The sequence below is a fragment of the Zootoca vivipara genome, chromosome 12, assembly GCF_963506605.1.
Source record: "Zootoca vivipara chromosome 12, rZooViv1.1, whole genome shotgun sequence".
Taxonomy (NCBI): domain Eukaryota; kingdom Metazoa; phylum Chordata; class Lepidosauria; order Squamata; family Lacertidae; genus Zootoca; species Zootoca vivipara.
This window is the reverse complement of record NC_083287.1, coordinates 52769807-52791050: the sequence shown is the minus strand read 5'-3', so window position 1 is coordinate 52791050 and position 21244 is coordinate 52769807. Positions and strand designations below refer to the sequence as shown.

The following is a 21244-nucleotide window of genomic DNA, read 5'->3' as shown; positions in this document are numbered from 1 at the left end:
CATCTCTCAGCCCAGACACTGAGATCCAGTGACGAGGGCCTTCTGGCGGTTCCCTTACTACGAGAAGTGAGGTTACAGGGAACTGGGCAAAGGGCCTTCTTGGTAGTGGCGCCTGCCCTTCCATCAGATGTCAAGGAAATAAACAACTACCTGACTTTTAGAAGACATCTGAAGGCAGCCCAGTTTAGGGAGGTTTTTTAATGTTTGATATTTTATCGTGTGTTTAATATTCTGTTGGGAGATGCTAAGAGTGGCTGGGGAAACCCTGCCAGATGGGTGGGGTAACAACAACAACAACAACAACAACAACAACAACAACAGCAACAACAACAACAACAACAACAACAACAACAATAAAATAATCTCCATATCCATATCCATGCATTGGGAGGAACGCCAGTAGAGGGGAACCTGATGCATGCAGGTAAGTCTCCTCTAAGGTATAGAACCCTGAATGAACAGCTGGCCTGAGTTCCAGTTCACATGGAGGCCTATGTGTGTGTTTAGCAGAAATATCTCTCTGTTGAAGGTCTCCCCAATGATTTGAGAGTGAAGGCCAGCAGGTGCTCCTCCTCCTCCTCCTCCTCCTCCTCCTCCTCCTCTTCCTCCTCCTCCATGCAATTCTTATTCTTGGGTGTGAACACGCAATAGGGCTCATGTGACTTTAAGAACTGCTGCCTGGGTTTGCTTATTTTCTTCTTCCCTCCTCCTCCCCTTTTCCTTCTGTGCTGTGCCTTTTAGATCATAAATCTACAGGCATGGGCTTGTTTTGTTTTAAATCTGTGTATAAGGTAAAGGTAAAGGTAAAGGGCCCCCTGACCATCTGGTCCAGTCGTGTCCGACTCTGGGGTTGCGGCGCTCATCTCACTCTATAGGCCGAGGGAGCCGGCGTTTGTCCGCAGACAGCTTCTGGGTCATGTGGCCAGCATGACAAAGCTGCTTCTGGCGAACCAGAGCATCACACAGAAACACCGTTTACCTTCCTGCCAGAGCGGTCCCTATTTATCTACTTGCACTTTGATGTGCTTTCGAACTGCTAGGTGGGCAGGAGCTGGGACCAAGCAATGGGAGCTCACCCCGTTGCAGGGATTCGAACCGCCGACCTTCTGATCAGCAAGCCCTAGACTCTGTGGTTTAACCCACAGTGCCACCTGGGTCCCTAAATCTGTGTATAGCGTCCAGTAAATTCTAGGTGCTTTTACGTAACAATGGCAATGTTGCTCTCATTCGGTCTACGTTCCTTGTTTTGTGAAACTAAAATATCTTCAAATGAACCACCTATCAAAAGACAGCGGTAATTATTAAAATCCTCAGAGGTTTGGAGAGCCATTGCAACTTGTCTCAGTGACTCATGGGGGTGGGGATTGCCTTGTAGTGATGAATATCTGACTTCAGTCTGGCTTTGGCTGTCGTGCATATTCCGTTCCAACATCTGAGAAATACTTATTTTTTTCATTGTTAAACGATGCGTCATAGTTTGTTAATCTCTGCATTATGCATTGCGGTGCAAGAATAAGGAGCAAATTCAATTAAATTTGATTGATGAATTAGTTGGCGGAGCAGGTCATTAATGAACTAAACGTTATTTAATCGCTTGGCAGCCCCAGTAATGCTTGCTCTCTTTGCAAATATCATGGCGGATCTTACCTCTCCATTGAGGAAGCAGTACAAGACAGCCACCACAAAGCCCTAGAAAAGGAGGAAGGGGGAATAGAAAAGAGGAGAGAACATAGATTTTTATTTCATTGTCTTTGTTTTAGGGACATATTTAAATGTGTAGCCTCACCCCCACATCCCAAAGGCTAGGGAAGAGTTTGTATCAAGCCCAATGGAACATTCAATTCAAACTCTTCCTAGACAAGAGAAAAAGAGCAAGAAACTCAATGTTTCATGTCAAGAACAGAGCAGAATCTCTGTTTTCTAAGTGGATCTCTCAGTTTTTTATTACAGCAAAAGCCAGCAATACAGAATAACGTAATTCCAAACGAAAGAAAATCAGCAATAACATCACCAGAGATAAAACAATTACACAAAAGGGATTTGCAATGTGTCATTCAATAGAAGGGATTTGCGTTTCTTGATAGCTAAAGTGCAGAATTTGGCCACGTCATATGACACTGGGCTTGAGGAATCTTCCAGAAGGAATTTTCGTAAGAGTTCGGGGGGAAATTCCAAATAATACTGCAAGGGTGTAAATTTTGACAAAAGGGGTAAAATCAGCCGAGCTCGTTCTTCACTATAAAATTCACAAAATAAAAGAATGCGAGTCACGGATTCTACCTTGTTAGACATGCAAGGGCAAAGGCGCTCATGAATTGGTACCCGCATAAATTTGCCGTACAGCACCGCTGAGGGCATTGCCTCAAAGCGGGCTCTAGAGAAGGCCCATCTATAAGCTTCGTTAGTGATGTTAGATAAGTAAGGAGCGGCTGTAAAATTAGGCCACGATTTTAGACATCTATAATTCTCCGGGAGTAAGGCATCTTCTTGTTGTAATTCGACATCGCGAAGTCTCCGAGTAATAATTAAGTGGATCTCTACTGGATCACCCCAGCAATACCCACAAAGACATCCGATCTTGGGCATTGTGGGAGATACAAAATGGCGGCTAGGATGACAACTGTTGATGTTAAAATAAAATAAAATCTTAGAATAAAGAAGAAGCCATTTTGTTGCTAAGGGTGAGATCTCTTCCACAAGGGACATGGTGGAAAATCCCCCTCCATGAGAATAATGCAATAGATCCCCCCCCCCCGCACATCACCAATCCCGCTAACCACTTTCTTCCCCAATGCACAGTTGCAACTGACTGGTCTAGGGGCACCACCGGAAATGGGGCGACAATAAGCCAGTGTCCCACATGCCCTGCTTACAAGTTTCCCATAATGGACATTTGATTGACCACTATGGTAAGTGAGTTGCTAGACCAGGCAGCCCTTTCTTAGACTGTGCCCCGGAATCCCCTGCAATGTGTCATGGTTCTGTGGCAGACAGTAAGCTGAAAAGGACATTGGAAAGCTTACCTTCCAAGCCCCGGACTGCAGAATCTGGGACCGGCAGCCGTGTGACACCGGAAGTTGCGTCAACGTAACTTCCGGTGTCGCTTTGCCCTTCTATGGGCACAAAAAATGGCCGCCACCGGCTTCGAAAGTCACTTGTACGCATGTCAGGAAGTGCGTCGACACAACTTCCGGTGCGCTCCACCCATCTATGGGCACCAAAAATGGCCGCCGATGACACCGGAAGTCGCGTCTATGCACTTCCGGACATGCGTAGATGCGACTTTTGAAGCCGGCGGCGGCCATTTTTGGTGCCCATAGAAGGGCAAATCGGAAAGAAGAAAAATGGCTGCCGGCAGGAGAAAATAACGGAGAAAAACGGGAGACGAAGTGATACAGGGGGCCACCGGGAAAAGGTAAGTAAAAACGGGGGTTTCCCGGGGAAAACGGGGTACTTGGCAGCTATGTCGGAAAGCCCCTGTCCCACACTGAGGCCACACTAAGCAGAAGGAGGAGGAGCAGGAAACGGCTAAAGGCACCATAGGAGCTCGCCGATGTCCAGGTGGGGACAGACGTGGAGTATGAATGAAATTGTGACCGTTCCTGTGAAATCCGGCCTTGCAGCAGGGGGAGGTGGCTTACCTGAAAGGATCCCAGCACAAGTTCGAAGACCAGCTTCATCTCCAGCAGCTTTGATTTGTCGGGGAAGAGGGCGAAGATGGTGTAGTGGATGCCGAAGAGCGGGATCAGCAGTAAGGTGGATTTTGCAAGTCTCCTGGCAGGCGGGAGAAGAACAGAAAGGGATAGGTGCACAGGGTGGAGGGAGACCTGAAGATCTAGAGCTGATCTGCATGCAGAGCAATAAAAAATCATGATGCACAATCCAAGCATGTGGACTGCACATCAAATTGTACGTAAGATGACAGCATAAAGGTAAAGGACAGTTAAGTCCAGTCGCGAACGACTCTGGGGTTGCGGTGTTCATCTCGCTTTACTGGCCGAGGGAGCCGATGTTTGTCCGCAGACAGTTTTTCCAGGTCATGTGGCCAGCATGACTAAGTCGCTTCTGGTGAAACCAGAGCAGCACACGGAAACACCATTTACCTTCCCGCTGGAGCGGTACCTATTTATCTACTTGCACTTTGACGTGCTTTCGAACTGCTAGGTTGGCAGGAGCTGGGACCGAGCAACGGGAGCTCACCCTGTCACGGGGATTCGAACCGCCGACCTTCAGATCGGCAAGCCCAAGGCTCAGTGGTTTACACCACAGCGCCAGCCATGTCCCTAAGATGACAGTATATCTGAATGCAAAAAATTGCATGTCAAGTGAGCATGTAAGGGTGACTTCACTCTTGCTACTGACATGAACCTGGGATCAGATTGTGGGATGTAGCAGTCAAGTACAACATTTCCTGTTTACCCAGAGTGGACACATAGGGGGATGTTACTCTAGCCAGGAGGACTTCCTGTCACACCTGGTCTGGAGCACCCTCCCCCTGCGTGTGACCAGGTAGATGGGTGTGACCCTGGGAGACCCCATAAAAGGGCTGGTCATGCAGCCATCTTCCCTTCTCTTGATGCTGCTCTCTTGATGTTCTTTGGCTGTCTGCTGGCTCTCGGCCAGCAGCACATGGGCTCAGTCCCCACATGGGATGAACCCACACTCTTTTCTGTAACTACAAGCTAAAGCCTGCCTTCAGGATCATACTGTGAACTGAATGTAAGTAAACTTCTTATTATTTTTAAAAGAAGACTGTTGAGTCTTTATTCTTTTTAAGAGGGAACAAAGGGGATTTACCAGGACGAAATCCAATCTGGACAAGCCAGACTGGATTGCGTAACTCAAGAGATTCTAATGAATCTACCCCCTAGCTTCCAGCAATATACATGGGAATGTACTCTGCTACCAGCTCACTAGCGTGAGTGAGGAAGGATATTTAATTAATATATCCTCTCCTACTATCCACAACATTCCCACACAGACTCCCCTTCTGCAGGGGATGTGGCCAGAGACCCCATCGTTCTGCCCGTACACTGAGGTCCAGCACCGAGGGCCTTCTGGCGGTTCCCTCGTTGCGAGAAGCCAAGTTGCAGGGAACTAGGCAGAGGGCCTTCTCGGTGGTGGCGCCTACCCTGTGGAATGCCCTCCCAACAGATGCCAAAAAGGAAAACAAATACCAGACTTTTAGAAGACATCTGAAGGTAGCCCTGTTCAGGGAGGCTTTTAATGTTTAATAGATTATTGTGTTTTATTCTTCTGTTGGAAGCCGCCCAGAGTGGCTGGGGAGACCCGGCCAGATGGGCGGGGTATAAATAATAAATTATTATTATTATTATTATTATTATTATTATTATTATTATTATTATTATATAAGCCTTAAGCAGAACTGCAACTCCACCAGGGGGGTTTGTACCATCCTTAGTGAGAAGCCACATCCAAGAATCATAGAGATGGAAGGGACCCTGAGAGTTATCTAGTCCAACCCCCTGCAATGCAGGAATCTCAGCTAAAGCATCCATGACAGGTGGCCAGCCAACCTCTGCTTCAAAACCTCCAAGGAAGGACAGTCCACCACCTTCCAAAGGAGTCCATTCTACTGTCAAAACAGAACTTACTGCCAGAAAGTTCTTTTTGATGTTTAGTCAGTTAAAGGGACAGAGCTTGCCTCTACGGCCAACGACTTGGATGAAGCTTCTTGGATGGGCTGGAGTCTTCTAAGTCAGAGGAAGACAATGTGATCTGCTCAGGCAGAGAGAGACCTAGGAGAACGTGCTCCACTTTGCACTGGGGTCCCTTGAGCAGTGGGGGCATCCAGGGCTGGCTCTGAAAGCAATACCTCCTCTCAGTCCATGGTCTCAAAGATGGAGAGCCAGATCATGAGGTCAAGACAGACAGAAAACATTTGATGGGGAATAGTGCTAACTGTAAGCCCTTGGGGGCAGGGAGCTGATATATATAGTTTCAATGCTCTTATTACACCCAGAGGTACAATATCTATCTAAGGGTGCTGTAAAAATAACAGACTAACTGCAAGTTAATGCTGGATAATAATAATAATAATAATAATAATAATAATAATAATAATAATAATAATAATAATATATTATTCATACCCCACCCATCTGGCTGGGTTTCCCCAGCCACTCTGGGTGGCTTCCAAGAGAAATATTAAAATACACTAATTTCTTAAAGATTAAAAGCTTCCCTAAACAGGGCTGCCTTCAGATGTCCTCTAAATGGATGTGGGTGGGTGTCAGAAAAATGGTAGCTACATATTTAGCTCCTCATCCATGAATGTGCTTTGCGTTGTGACTTCACAATATATTGTGTTTAGCTCAGTCAGTAGAGCCTAGGACGCCTTAATCTCTGGGTCATGGCTTCGAGCCCCACACTGGACAAAAGATTCCTGCATTCCAGGGGGTTGGACTGGATGTCCCTCGTGGCCCCTTCCAGCTCTACAATTCTATGATTCTATTCTTCTGCCATCTCTTGCTACTTGCAGTCAACGGACTCCAGCCCTCCTTCATAAAACACCCCTCTTCTTCTGTCATTCTGGCAGATCTGGGGCTGAGAATGTGCCTCTGTTCTGTTTTCTGGCTGAATTATTTGTAGTCCTGAGGACTAACTGAGGACAACTTCCTTCCACCAGCACCACTTAATTTGTAAAGGTGCTTGGCTGATGAATATCTAATGCTGGTCTAGTTAGACTTGCAGAGTTCCCGGCGAGCTCTGCCAAGAGAGCGGCATTCGAATCCATTATGACGCTGCCCTGATTGGGGACATCTTTCCATATGCTGATTTAATCAGAGCTCCTTGGAGCGGGGACATCTTGAATTGGAAATGAGAGGAAGCCGCAAATGTTCAGCAGGGCGTAAGAGAAGGCAGAGGGGCCAGAATAGTGCAGCACTGAGGCTGTCGGAAAAGGGTCATGGGGATTGGGGCTCAGATGCAACCATGATACTCAAACCCTGGCTAAGGGGGCGGATGCAACCAGCGGCAGAGCTTCATACTCCGCCACCGGGGGCGGAGAGCAGGCACACTTCCCCCCAGTGACATGGTGCGCGTTCTGGGGGCAGTGACGTGGCGTGCGTTTTGGGGCGGCGCACGGCGTGAGCACTGACGTGCGTTTTGGGGTGGGGCGCGCAGGGGCTGGGGGTGCGTTTGGGGGGTGGGACGGGCAGCAGCGATGGCGCCCCTGGGATCACATCGCTTGGGGCACACCGCCCCCACCACCCCTATCTCCCTACGCCCCTGGATGCAACCTTCCAGGTGTCTCTGTCTGGCTCCTGGGAGCCTCCCCAGGCCAAGCCCTCATTGGACCTGCGCCACGCCTTCTTCAAAGGCTCATGCCTGGCTGAAATGTGCCCTTGAATTGTGACAGCTCCTTTTGCTTGCCTGGATGGAGGAACATGTGGGTACAAATCTCTGGTGTCTGAATGGCTGCTATGGACCGCTGCCATACACAAGAAGAGTCACATACTTTGCCCCACCCACTTTTGCCACTGGCTCCGCCCACCAGTAGCATGTGACTCCCAGGAGGTTGCCCCCAAAGGGGATCCGGCCCTCTGTCTGAAAAAGGTCCCTACCTCTGCAGTGGAGGAAAGAGGAAGGATAACTGAACGGCAGCCATGATGTGCCTTGACGTTTTGTCTACGACTTGCTTTCTGTGGTCCTTACTTATTTTACTTGTGTACATTGTTTTGAGATGTCTAGCGTTGCCTGGTTAGGTTACTTAAAATGCGGAATTATTATTGGTGCTGTTGTTCAGTTTCGAATGCAGAATTTGCATTTGACAGCAGGGATAGCTCAGCCGGTAAAGCATGAGACTCTTAATGTCAGGGTTGTGGGTTCGAGCCCCACGTCGGGCAAAAGGTCCCTGGGGGGATTCCAAAAGGGTATGAAATAAATGACCCTCGTGGTCCCGTTCAACTCTATGCTTCCATTGATTCTTTTTCTGTTGGGATACGTCAACTGCTTAGCAGCTTGCGTTGAAATAGGAAGTGATATAGAAGTTAACTAAGTAACTAAAGTAGAAATCCTAAGTGGAGGAAATCAGGGAAATTCAGGCCAGCTTACATCCTGCCAGCTGAGGTAGCATAGCCTTAGCTCAGCCAGGTTGAAGGGCTGACTCTGGCATATCCCTGGCTGAGTCAAGATTTATTGACTTTGTTTAGAGCATTTGAAAAGGCTCCCAGAGTGGCTTACGTACAATCAAAACAAGATAGTCCCTATTCATAGGCTTACAATCTAAAAAACATTACAGCACGCAAGGAAAAGGGGACAGGAAAGGAAGAGGAAAAAAAAAACCCCAGGCACCAGTTGTTCCTATAATGATCAGCTGGTGAAGTTCAAGAGTTCCAGAAAACCCGATGAAATGAGCCTCCTGCTTCCTATCTCTCCCCCTGATGGAATGGCTGCCCTCAGCTGACGGGTGAGGCCAGAGGAGACCCAGTAAGGCTGGCCTGTCACAGCAGAGGCAATGGAGTGAGGGAATTACACCAGTGCAGCTAGGGCTGCCAGACTCAATAGAGGACAGGACTTCTGTGCCTTTAATTGCCCTGCTCTCTTTTGAGTCTGGAAACCTTAAAGAGAAACCAGCAGACCCTTTGCTTGGAAATTAAACACTTGCTGGTTTCTCTTTAAGGTTTCCAGACTCAAAAGAGAGCAGGGCAATTAAAGGCACAGAAGTCCTGCCCTCTATTGAGTCTGGCATCCCTAAGTGCAGCCCTGGCTCAGCCAGAACAGCCCAAGACCTGCCTGTTCCACAGTTGCTGCTCCTGGCAGATCTAGAATTTGGGTTGCATTGTGACTGAATCAATCATTGTTGCGCTCTGCTAGGTTGTCAGTGGGATGGATAACAATGAAAGGCAGCTGGAGCCATCAAAGGGGAAATTCAAACCTATTTGCCATCATTTTTTTCCCAGAGACAGCTCATTAATTATCTCCCATATCCCTTGTGACTTCTAAGAAGATGATGGAGGCAATTATTAAATGTCTACAAGTTACCTCTCCAGTGGTGCTGAGGAAGGGGTGTTTACAAGGATAAATAAATATATGAACCTTGTGGGAAGTTGAGGTTTTTTTATGGGGGTGGTGGAATTTGGAGCAACAAAATAGCATACAGTGGTACCTCGCTAGATGAATGCCTCACAAGATGAAAAACTCGCAAAACGAAAGCGTTTTGCGTTTTCAATGGAGACTCGCAAGGCAAAGTTTCCTATGGCGCGCTTCGCAAGACGAATTCTTTTCGTCCCATAGGGTGCCTCGCAATATGAAATCCCCCCCCGTCTTGCGAGGCACCCTATGGGAAAACGCACTTCTATGCGTTCCTATGGGAGCCGCTTCGCAAAACGAATTTTTCGCTATACGAAGCGACTCGCAGAACGAATTAAATTAGTCTAGCGAGGCACCACTGTACATTGAAGGGTTAAGCTCTCCCCTCTTCTTAGCTGCTTCTCTACTACAAAATTCCCTCCTCCAGAAGATACTCCTTCTTCTTTTTAATTATTTAATAGAAATAAACATTTGTTCGAAAGTTACAATACAGCTTTGTATTGGGGACACAGCTACCGATGTAATAATGTAGCGAGCCTCTTAACTCGTCTCCGTGATAACTGACAAAATCAAACCTATCTTCTTTGCAATAGGAGCTGCCTTCAGATAGCCCACCTGCTTGTCAATATCCTTGACAGCAAGACTCTGGAGCAGAGCAACACAAATGGCGGCCTGGCAAGGAAACACTCAACGAGCGCGGCAGTTCCCCGAAGCCCTCATTTCAGGAACTGCCAATGGATTCCAGGAGCTGCTTACTCTAATTTCTGCAGGTGCGATGGCTTCAGATCAGCCCAGCGCTTCCAACAAAGTGGCAGGACTCAGTTTCTGAACAGAAACACCTTGGCTTCCGCTTCCTGGAAACTTGTTATCAAGTGAAGGTGTGAATGTAAGAAGATTCTTGGTGGACCAGGCCCAATGTCCATCTGGTCCACCAGAAGACCCTCGGCACTGGACCTCAGTGTCCGGGCAGAACAATGGAGGTTGGATTAGATGACCCTCATGGTCCCTTCCAACTCTACGATTCTGTGATCTATCCCTTGCTCGCCTTTTCCCTCTAACCAAAAGAAGCCCCAAACACTGCAACCTGTGTTGTTCCATCTCCTTGATCTTTTTGGCTAGTAGCTGTTACAGCCATTTTCCTCCTCCAAACCCAGAAGCAGTAATACTTCTGAAGACCACTTGCTGAAAACCACAGGAGGGAAGAGTGGGGTTGAGCTCAATTTCCTGCTTGTGAGCTTCCCAGAGGCACCTGGTTGGCCAATGTGAGAGCAGGATCCAAGGTTAAATGGGCCTGATCCAGCAGGTTCCTCTCATGTTCTTATGTAAAGATCACAGCGACCTTTGGCCAGGAAGCCTAAGCGTCAGCCTACCTTACTTCAAAGGGTTGTCTTTGTGGGATATTTACAATGCAGTCAAACCAACGATGCATGTTTGCTAGATAGGCGCATGATAGACACATGAAGCCCGCAGAGTTTCTTCCTGTAATATTCCTAGAAAGGGCTCTGAGAGGCACGCCGACTGTGCCCTGTTAGGGGGAGGGCGTATGCCCTTCCTCTTCCTTTTTGCTCTTTCGCCTCCTTCCAGCAATGCATTTCTGAGCGCCATAGCTCCATAGCTCAGACTCCATTTTGAACTGGACTAAAGTATGTCCTTGTAACTGGATTGCCATTTTAAGCCTGCATGAAAAAAGTTTAGGAATAGGAATAATAGGAATAGGAATAATTTATTGGCCAAGTACCAAGCATACTTGGAATTTTGCTTCGACTACATTGCTGCATCTGTTACTCTTCAACAAGTATTCTGAATGAACAAATATTAATTTTACTTTTTGCAAGATTGTCTGTGTGATTATTGTTTTAAAGGGGAGAAAAGGGGGAAATATTAGGAGAATCTGGTGTGCCTCAAAGCAACTGGATTACTTAAACGAAAAGAGTGGTGCAGAGTTAATAACTTGCTCATAAATACAAAGAAAACAAAGGAGCTTGTGGTGGACTTTAGGAGACAGAAGAACGAGGTCCAGCCACTTTTGATTGACAGAATTTGTGTGGAGAGGGTAACAACGTTTAGATTTCTAGGCATTGAGTTACAGGAGGATCTGTCCTGGAGTGTCAATACAAGGGGGCTTGTGAAGAAGGCGCAGCAGAGACTGTATTTTTTGAGAATTTTAAGGAAAAACCATCTTCCACAAAAGCTGCTGCTTGCCTTCTATCACTGTGCCATACAGAGCGTGCTCACGTACGGTTTATGTGTGTGGTACGGAAGCTGTACTTCTCAGGACAGAGCAGGGCTGTGTAGAATTATTAAAACAGCAGAGAGCATTATTGGCTGCTCACTCTCCACCTTAGAACAAATCTACACCACCAGGTGCCATAGAAAAGCACTAGACATATCAAGAGATCCAACGCACCCTGGTCACCATTTCTTTCAGCTCCTGCCATTGGGACAGAGATATAGAACAATGCAGGCAAGAACGAGCCGTCTCAGGAACAGTTTCTTCTCTAGAGCAATTTTGGCCTTAAATGGAAAGCCTGGACTTTGAAGTCATCTTATTTTACTTGTTATTTGTATTATATTTACTGTTTTTAATTTGGTTTTGTAATTTTGGATTATGCGGAATGCTTTATCTGAGTGGATGTAGCAACTGAGTAATTTCGTTGTTCCCGCAAGGGGACAATGACAATAAAGATATCTTATTCTTATTCTTAGCCTACCAGAGCTTCCCTTTTTAAACTGCAAAGGGGCGGACTCTGCTAAACTCACAAACGTGAGGAAGGAAGGCTAATATCTACTAAATGGACCCTCTCCTAGCATCTATAAACGTCCCTACAGTTGTGAGGATAAAACAGAGAGGGAGGAGAACCATGAATGCCACATTGAGGCTCCTAGGAGGAGATGGAGGGTATAAGTATTAATAATCAATCTATCTGTCTAACCTCAGGAAATGCAAAAAATCCTTTCTTGAGCTGTAAAGTAAATTCAGACTTACGAATACTGGCTTGTATCATTTCGTCCGACATCTGGAGAGTGAAGTTTCTGGACCAGGATCCGGATGATGCAAATAAAGAGGACGAAATTTATCTGTGGGGAAGAGAAATCGAGAAACAAAATTAGAAAAAGGGGACAGGTAAGTTCCCTTTCTGCCAAACGGAGTCAACAAACATGACTAAACTGCCACGAGGTGATACAGGGTTAGCTCTTATCCTCTTTGTTACCTTGCCAAGTGGCGCGCTAAAATTTTGCCATGCATTCGGTGCAGATGTGTGAGGTAATGTGTGGTAAAACAGTTGTGTGTATGAGCTCATCAAACTGCCCTGCTTCAGAAGGATTATTTAGTCCACCACAACTCCATTTTTTGGTGTGCGTAGCATAATCGAAAGACAACAAAGATCAGACACCGCTCAGAGAGGGACAAGGTAAAGCAAGACAGGACGGCAGCCATCTTGGGCCTGACATCAGCCTGCTTGGGACTTTTGTGTTAAGACATCCCAAGTATGATGATGTCAAGCCCACAGAGCACAGCTATGCACATGTCGATGCCAGGACAGGTCAAGAGCCTTTTCAGTTAGTCGGGAAGTCGGAGAAGACGGAGAGTTGCCGTTCACCAGCTAAGGTTAGTGCCCCAGGCCCAGAAATCTGCTTGACCATATGTTGCTTAATGGACCCCCAATAGGGACTAGCAGCATGTGTCTTAAAATATGAGCCTAGAACATGTACCTATGTGCCTAGAACCCCTCCCTCCTCTGGCTGAGACAGACCATCAGCATGAACTGGACTTGTGAAGGATGTGAATCAGAATTGATACATTCAGGTTCTGTTCCTGCTAAGCAAAGCACATTCCTAGCAAAACTCCTCTCTAGATCCCAGGAACAAAACACCGGAGGCAATTTCTGCCTTCCCAGAAGCAACAGCGATGCATGAGCAGGACAGCGAAGGAATGATTATACAAGAGATGGGGAAAATATATATATATCCATGGATACATTACCAATATGGAAACCAAAATGGGAGCCTTGATGATCCACCAAAAGGGAGATTCGATTAAGTCCCAACAACTGTAAAGGAATACGAATAGATCAAGAGCTTCTTCTTGGGTACGGAGGAGGCAGTTGAGGAAGTAAATGATACCCTTGAGTTCCAGATAATGTAGGAGGAGGATGCCTGTATCTTAAAGAGGCACATGCGCAGGTCGTAGGATGGGACCACAGCTCAGGGGTGGAAGCACATGTCGGTATCTCTGCAAAAGCATCTTACGCCTTCAGCTGAGACCACAGGAAGCTGCTGTCAACTGGAACGGACTATCGTGGCTTAGATGGACCCAGTGGTTTGATTCTGCATGATATGCTCATGTGCAGCACTGATTGCTGCACAATGCAGGGAAAGAGAGGAATACCAGAAGCTGCCGTGGGTCCTTCTTGCTCAGTAATGTCTATATTGGGGCCAAGGTTGGGGAACCTCAGGCCCAGGAACCAAATGTGGCTCTCCGGGTCTCTTCAAGTGGCCCTCAGACCTCTCTAGGCCAAACCTCATCCTTAGGCAATACCTAAGACCGTGCCCTCTCGCTTGAATGTGACAATGCCTCTTGTTTGCCTGGATGTAGAGCTGTGGTGTGTTTACTCAGTAAACTCAGGTTTCCACAGGGTTGGAATCTAGCCACAGTCGTACCTTGGAAGTCGGACGGAATCCGTTCCGGAAGTCCATTTGACTTCCAAAATGTTCAGAAACCAAAGCGCGGCTTCTGATTGCCTGCAGGAAGCTCCTGCAGCTAATCGGAAGCCATGCCAGACGTTCAGCTTCTGAAAATTGTTTGGAAACCGGAACACTCACTTCCAGTTTTTGATTGTTTGAGAGCCAAAACGTACAAGTTCCAAGGCATTTGGCAACCAAGGTACGACTGTACTGTAGTGTACAATGCTAAAGACTGCATCTGTTTATCCACCTGCTTTCTCCCCAGCTCTGTCCACCAGTCGCAAGTGACCCCCAGAATAATAATGGTAACAGTAATTATATTATTTGTACCCTGCCCATCTGATTGGGTTGCCTCAGCTACCCTGGGCAGCTTCCCGACAAATATAAAAGCATAATAAAACAACAAACATTAAAAACTTTCCTATACAGGGCTGCCTTCAGATGTCTTCTAAACATCAGATAGTTGTTTATCTGTTTGACATCTGATGGGAGGTGCATTCCACAGGGTGGGCGCCACCACTGAGAAGGCCCTCCGCCTGGTTCCCTGTAACTTCACTTCTCACAGTGAGGGGACCACCATTCATAGAATCATAGAATCATAGAGTTGGAAGAGACCACAAGGGCCATCCAGTCCAACCCCCTGCCAAGCAGGAAACACCATCAAAGCATTCTTGACATATGCCTGTCAAGCCTCTGCTTAAAGACCTCCAAAGAAGGAGACTCCACCACACTCCTTGGTAGCAAATTCCACTGCCGAACAGCTCTTACTGTCAGGAAGTTCTTCCTAATGTTTAGGTGGAATCTTCTTTCTTGTAGTTTGAATCCATTGCTCCGTGTCCGCTTCTCTAGAGCAGCAGAAAACAATCTTTCTCCCTCCTCCATATGACATTCTTTCATATATTTGAACATGGCTATCATATCACCCCTTAACCTTCTCTTCTCCAGGCTAAACATACCCAGCTCCCATTCCCTCGGAGCTGGACTTCAGTGTCCGGGCTGAATGATGGGGGTGGAGAGGCTCCTTCAGGTATACTGGGCTCATGCCATTTAGGGCTTTAAAGGTCAGCACCAACGTACTGGGAGCCAATGTCGGTCTTTCAGGGCTGGTGTTATATGGTCTCGGCGGCCACTCCCAGTCACCAGTCTAGCTGCCGCATTCTGGATTAGTTGTAGTTTCTGATTCACCTTCAAAGGTAGCCCCACGTAGAGCGAGGTGCTCCCTGTGAGGGAATATGGTCTGAGAATGATTCCCCACTCCTGGCTTATCTCTCCAGGAGTTCAGACAGGTACTTTTCTAGCTGGGGATTTAATGTGGCACCTTCTACATGCAAAGCATTGAGTCACAGCCCTTTCTGAGTAGTGTTGGATAAACAGCCCTAGCAGGAGACTCGTCCTCATGAAACATCCCCAGTATTATGATGCAAATATTTCCTGCCACACACTTTTTTGCAAAGCAGTTCTCCCAAATATAATGCATTATCATATGTTATTTTCAGGAATAACCCTTGACCCTAGTAGATGCATTTTTGTACTTATTAGTTGGCTAGAACGTCATTTGAAAATTTGGAAGAGTGTGGATTTCAAAGGATGGCTGTGCCTCAGTTTGGGTATTGTTTCAGAAAGTGAAAATTGGGCAGGTTTTCCTTTAAACTGAACTGGATGTATCTATCTTCCTGTGTGACGCTGTTGTCTAAATACCACTGCCTGAGGTTGCTGCTTCACTCTGCACAATGCCAATTCTGGGTCCAAGGAAGGAGCGAGACTCGGAAATCAACAGATACGGAAGTTGCCAGCTCTTCTTGGAAAACAGGAATCGAGCATCTCTTCAACACAAACAAAAAGCTGGCAAATGAATGGAGAGTAATTCTGCAGCCTTTGCCCAATTTTACCACCTACAGAGCCCTCCTCATCAAGCCAACATTTTCTCCTGACACCAGGAAGCGCCGTGGATGAATTTTGCCCGCTTACCTAACATCCTCAAAGTGGATCCGAGTGATAGTCCAGGCAGAGATAAACAGGCTGGGTGCACCTGCCAAGGGAGGATCAGATTTTGATTAGATTTCAAAAGTGTGCTCTACAAAATAGTGTGTGCTCAGTGTCTAGAAAAAAAACAATAACTTGACTGAGATTAGCAGCACAATTCCCTCAAGACACCATCAATGGGGGTTGCAACAACACTTCACAAAGTTCTGCTTTCAATCTGAAAGTTGCATTTGTATTACATTACTCCTTCCTTCCTTCCTTCCTTCCTTCCTTCCTTCCTTCCTTCCTTCCTTCCTTCCTTCCTTCCTTCCTTCCTTCCTAGAATCATAGAGTTGAAAGAGACCACAAGGGCCATCCAGTCCAACCCCCTGCCAAGCAGGAAACACCATCAAAGCATTCCTGACAGATGGCTGTCAAGCCCCTGCTTAAAGACCTCCAAAGAAGGAGACTCCACCACACTCCTTGGCAGCAAGTTCCACTGCCGAACAGCTCTTACTGTCAGGAAGTTCTTCCTAATGTTTAGGTGGAATCTTCTTTCTTGTAGTTTGAATCCACTGCTCTGTGTCCACTTCTCTGGAGCAGCAGAAAACAACCTTTCTCCCTCTTCTATATGACATCCTTTTATATATTTGAACATGGCTATCATATCACCCCTTAACCTTCTCTTCTCCAGGCTAAACATACACAGCTCCCTAAGCCGTTCCTCATAAGGCATTCTTTCTTTCTTTCTTTCTTTCTTTCTTTCTTTCTTTCTTTCTTTCTTTCTTTCTTTCTTTCTTTCTTTCTTTCTTTCTTTCTTTCTTTCCCGCCCTTCACCCTAAAGCCCCAGGGTGGTTTACAACATCTAAAACAACATTAAAAACAATTAAAAACAACTTGGAATATTACAATTTCAATTTGTTTCATTTTTTAAACTGTTGTTTGTTTTCAGCCCTAGATATTCTCCCCCCCCCCTGGGGTGTTCTTAAATGGTGCTATAGTCATTGCATACATACATACAAAAAAGAGAGGAAGGAATAAAATAAAAGGGATGATGGGAGTTGTAGTCCGGCAACATTGGGAGGGACAGGACCACAGGTCCCTTACCCTCTGCTACGGTCTATTTCTGTTCTTGCAAAAACACAGCAACATTTTTCTATATATATAAAAAAGGCATGAAGACCGAAGAGCATGCATACCCCAGCCAATCATGATGTACCACCAGAAATATTTTTTCTCCGAGAAGAAGGAGATGACCAGAAGCGTGTGAAGGTACAAGCCTTCAACTAGGAGCCAGAAGAAATTGGCCATGATGCAGTACTGGAAGAAGACCATTGCAGCCTTGCAGCCAACCTGAAATGGAAAGATGAGAACGAGAAATTTAACGGGTTGACCATTTCTGCTTTGTAAGCAAATCTAGGTTAGGGATGTTGAAGCACATAATGAGTCTCTTTCAACATCATGTACCATGCACAAACCCCATTGTACTTCTGTTGTCCCTTCACAGATCCAAAGAATTGTAGAGCAGGAAGGGACCCAGAGGGTCATCTAGTCCAACCCCCTGCAATGCAGGATTCTCAACTACAGCATCCATGACAGATGGCCACCCAACCTTTGCTTCAAAACCCCCAAGGAAGGAGAGTCTGCCAGCTCCTGAGGGAGTCTGTTCCACTGTCAAACAGCTCTTAACATCACAAAGTTTTTCTGATGTTTAGCTGGAATCTCCTTTCTTGTAAAAGAGTCAGACTCTTGGCCCATCTAGCTCAGTATTGTCTACCCTGACTGGCAGAAGCTCTGCAGGACTTTAGCAAGGAGCCTTCCCCTGCTCCACCTGCAGATACCAGGGCATTTGCTTTATTACTGAGCAAATTATTTATTACTGAGTAATAAATTTGCTTTATTACTTTATTACTGCTTTATTACTTTATTACCCTTCCCCAAGGAAGGACGTAATAGGCTGTGGAGAAAGCTGGATCCTGAATCCTGGGCTGGATCTCCACTGACCTGTAAAAACGCTAGCAAAGGCTATTAAAAAACAGTTATGTAGCTCTCAGTGCAATTTCCCATTGCCGACAGATCGCTGCTCTGCAGCGCCCTCTGGTGTCACGTTTTCATCACGCATTTTCAACGTTATAAGTGACCAGTGTAGATTCGCCTACTGGATTTTCTCCGCTGCAGTGCTGAACGAGAAGAGCAGTTCTAAATGGCAACACAGTAGCAGCCTTTGCACAAATTACCTGGGGGAAACCAGGGTGCCATTTTTCTCGAGAGGGGTAGGAAACAATCTTGTTTCCATTGTGTTTTCTTTTCTACTTGGCTGATGTGAGCCGGGCATGACGATACCACCTTCTGCCCAGCACTAGGGAAGTCAAGAGCATGAGATGTTGCTGAGCTCATGGGTGCTGAGGGCTAAGGATGCCTTTTCCTTGCTTGACCCTTCACCCCCCCCTGCTATTCTTGACTTTCCTTTCATTTCCTCCCATTTTTGTCTCTCCTCCCTGCTGTTAACATTTAGACTGCAAGCTTCTAAAAGCAGAGAGCTCCTTTTTTTCTTTCCTTGCCCTCTTTACTCTCTAAAGATTCATCGATGGTGCTATATTCAGTGACGGCATCAGCAATAAATAACTTGGAGGTTATAAAAGTGCAGCGCCTTTGGGTGGCCCAGTGAAATCGAAAAGGCAAAAAAAAAGTCTAGTTACATCTCCTCCTGCAGACAAGAAGGGCTGTTTCTTAACCTTCGCCGTTTCTACCCCCCCCCCCCCCGCAGGAGATTATAGCATAGCAAGCAAACTCTGAGAATACTGTCCGGGGCACAGAAGGAGGAGATATGACTACAAAATGTCTGGGTTCACCTGAAATCAAACCGAGAAGCTCTCGGTCTGTGTTTGGCTCAAAGCTCTCATTTGCCAAGTCAACCGGGTTTTCAGATGGCACCGAAGGCAAGACGTTGTGAGGACCTTTGAGGACAGTCGTTGGCCATGAGGCAAAGGCTTCTGGGTTGGTGAGGTGATGCTCGTGACATTAGCATCTCATGAGAACAGAGCTGGGCCGACGTAACCTCTTCTTTCCCAAGTCCTCCTGCCCTCACTGTTGCCACACGATCTTGCATTATTGGTTATGGAGTTGGCCAAAGTTTTAACTACAGAATTGCATCCAGAGGTATACATTCAATGAACATGGATATTCCACTGAGGTATCATGTCTGTGCCAACCTTTGAACACTTGCTGAAAGCTTTTCTATTCTGCCAAGCTTATGCAGGCAATTAAAAACACATCATTCTGCAATGGTTAATTGTTTATGGTTTTTATAGTCTGGTTTAATGCTTTTATTTTTGCTGTGAACTGTTTTGATATATTCTTTATGACACAGCAGCACACATATTTTTTAAATAAATAGATTAACGTTGTTGTTAAGTCATTTAGTCGTGTCCGACTCTTCGTGACCCCATGGACCAGAGCACGCCAGGCACTCCTGTCTTGCACTGCCTCCCGCAGTTTGGTCAAACTCATGTTGGTAGCTTCGAGAACACTGTCCAACCATCTCGTCCTCTGTCGTCCCCTTCTCCTTGTGCCCTCCATCTTTCCCAACATCAGGGTCTTTTCCAGGGAGTCTTCTCTTCTCATGAGGTGGCCAAAGTATTGGAGCCTCAGCTTCAGGATCTAACAATTATTCACATATGTATCCTGCACAACATTATTTCCATTCCACTGTTAAAACAATTTGACCTTTCAATGTTGGGAGTGAAATCAGGCACCGTAAAATTTGGAATCCTATGTTTTCGAACTCTTTTTCATCAAGAAAGTGTTCCTTATTTGTGACATCTTCAAGCCACCTCTAGCTGCCAAAGATTCACAGTGGCAACTTAAGTGTTAACTTAAGTCAATCAATAAATACATGACTAACTTTTGTGTCTTTCGAGAGAAGCCTGAAAAGGCTCAGCTATCAGGAAGCAAATAAGAAACTCTGCATTGGATGAGTTTGTACAGGAGAGCAGGGTTATTTATTTTATATAGAAAAAAACCAGGAATAACCAGTGACCAACCAAACAGGACCCAGAATGAATTTTATGTCGGTTGCCTGGGTGTGTGTGTGTGTGTGTGTGTGTGTGTGTGTGTGTGTGTCTGTTTTGCTTATATGGCAGACTCCTAATCCTATTCAGTGACTGGAAGGTTAGCTTTTTGTTTATGGGATTCATCTTGGGTGAAACTGCAAGATTTATGTAGGCAACAGTTCCCCGCGCCCCACTGCCTGCCCCCCAAAGGGTTTCCAGCCCCATTCACCCACTCTTAGCCATTCGCTCATATCTGACCTCAATCATTCATTCTGACGGTAAGGAAATGTCAAGACATTTAAAAATCCATCTCTCTGAACAGGCAGGCTATGTGAACCACAGATGTGTACCCACCCCCAATATGTCAATCTTTTAACAGCGCTTGCCCCAAATCTGTGGAGGATGCTGAATAGATGTCACACACAAAAAACACCCATCTCCCCCAAATATTCATTCGTCTTCAAAGAGTTTTATCTATTTTTGGGTTATTTATTCCCTCCCCTCCCCATTTGTTCTCTAAATATTCCAACACAACACAAACATTTCAGGCAGGTCCACGCCACACGTTTAAAGCACATCCAATACATGTTTAAGACACGTGACTTTCTGCAAAAAGAAATCCTATTGTTTGCTAAGAGCCCTGGAAGTTGTAGCTCCGGGAGGGGAAAACTACAGTTCCCAGGATACTTTGGGGAAAGTCATGTGCTTCAGCTGAATCACAGGCCTCTGCCATTTATTTCATGAGCTACTCCCAGTTTGTGCCTCTTTTCAAAAATGAAAACCTGAGCCAAACTGCCTCAAAAGATAACAATTGTGTGGAACTCAGAAAGCCCCTGGGTCACGGGTGGCGCTGTGGGTTAAACCACAGAGCCTAGGGCTTGCTGATCAGAAGGTCAGCGGTTTGAATCCCTGTGACGGGGTGAGCTCCCGTTGCTCAGTCCCAGCTCCTGCCAACCTAGCAGTTCGAAAGCACGTCAAAATGCAAGTAGATAAATAGGAACCGCTACAGTGGGAAGGTAAACGGCATTTCCATGTGCTGCTCTGGTTCGCCAGAAGCGGCTTTGTCATGCTGGCCACATGACCTGGAAGCTGTACGCTGGCTCCCTCAGCCAATAACGCGAGATGAGCGCGCAACCCTAGAGTCGGTCATGACTGGACCTAATGGTCAGGAGTCCCTTTACCTTTTATAGAAAGGCCCTATCTGGGTAAAAACGAACTATGCCAAACTGGAGATGCAAGTGCAAAGATGTGGCTAGTTAAAGAAAAGCAAATTATGAAATTTAACCCAAATTGCCTTTCTGTGGCCCTTGCCATTATGCACTGCACCCAATCCCTTGTGTCAGCGCAGATGTTTTAACAAAGGGGTTGCATGTTCTCAACCAGCAATCTGGGGGGTGGCTGCTCTCGCTGACACCTTCTAGGAATCACAGGTGAGACCTGAGTACAAGGTGGGGCTCAAAGGTGGACAAACTACCCCAGGAGGAGCATAA

The 21244-nt window shown here is 46.3% G+C and overlaps 1 protein-coding gene across 1 annotated transcript in view; it reads right to left on the bottom strand.

Moving 5' to 3' along the window:
- LOC118092192 (vasoactive intestinal polypeptide receptor) overlaps positions 1 to 21244 on the bottom strand; it is a 102843-nt gene that overhangs the window by 6248 nt on the left and 75351 nt on the right. Inside the window, exons 7-12 of the mRNA XM_035130008.2 lie at positions 16902 to 17055; positions 15709 to 15769; positions 13040 to 13106; positions 12041 to 12132; positions 3642 to 3774; positions 1648 to 1689 (exon numbers count right to left, since the gene is read on the bottom strand). Of these exons, the coding sequence (XP_034985899.2) occupies positions 1648 to 1689; positions 3642 to 3774; positions 12041 to 12132; positions 13040 to 13106; positions 15709 to 15769; positions 16902 to 17055 (549 nt within the window). The remainder of the gene's footprint in view (positions 1 to 1647; positions 1690 to 3641; positions 3775 to 12040; positions 12133 to 13039; positions 13107 to 15708; positions 15770 to 16901; positions 17056 to 21244) is intronic.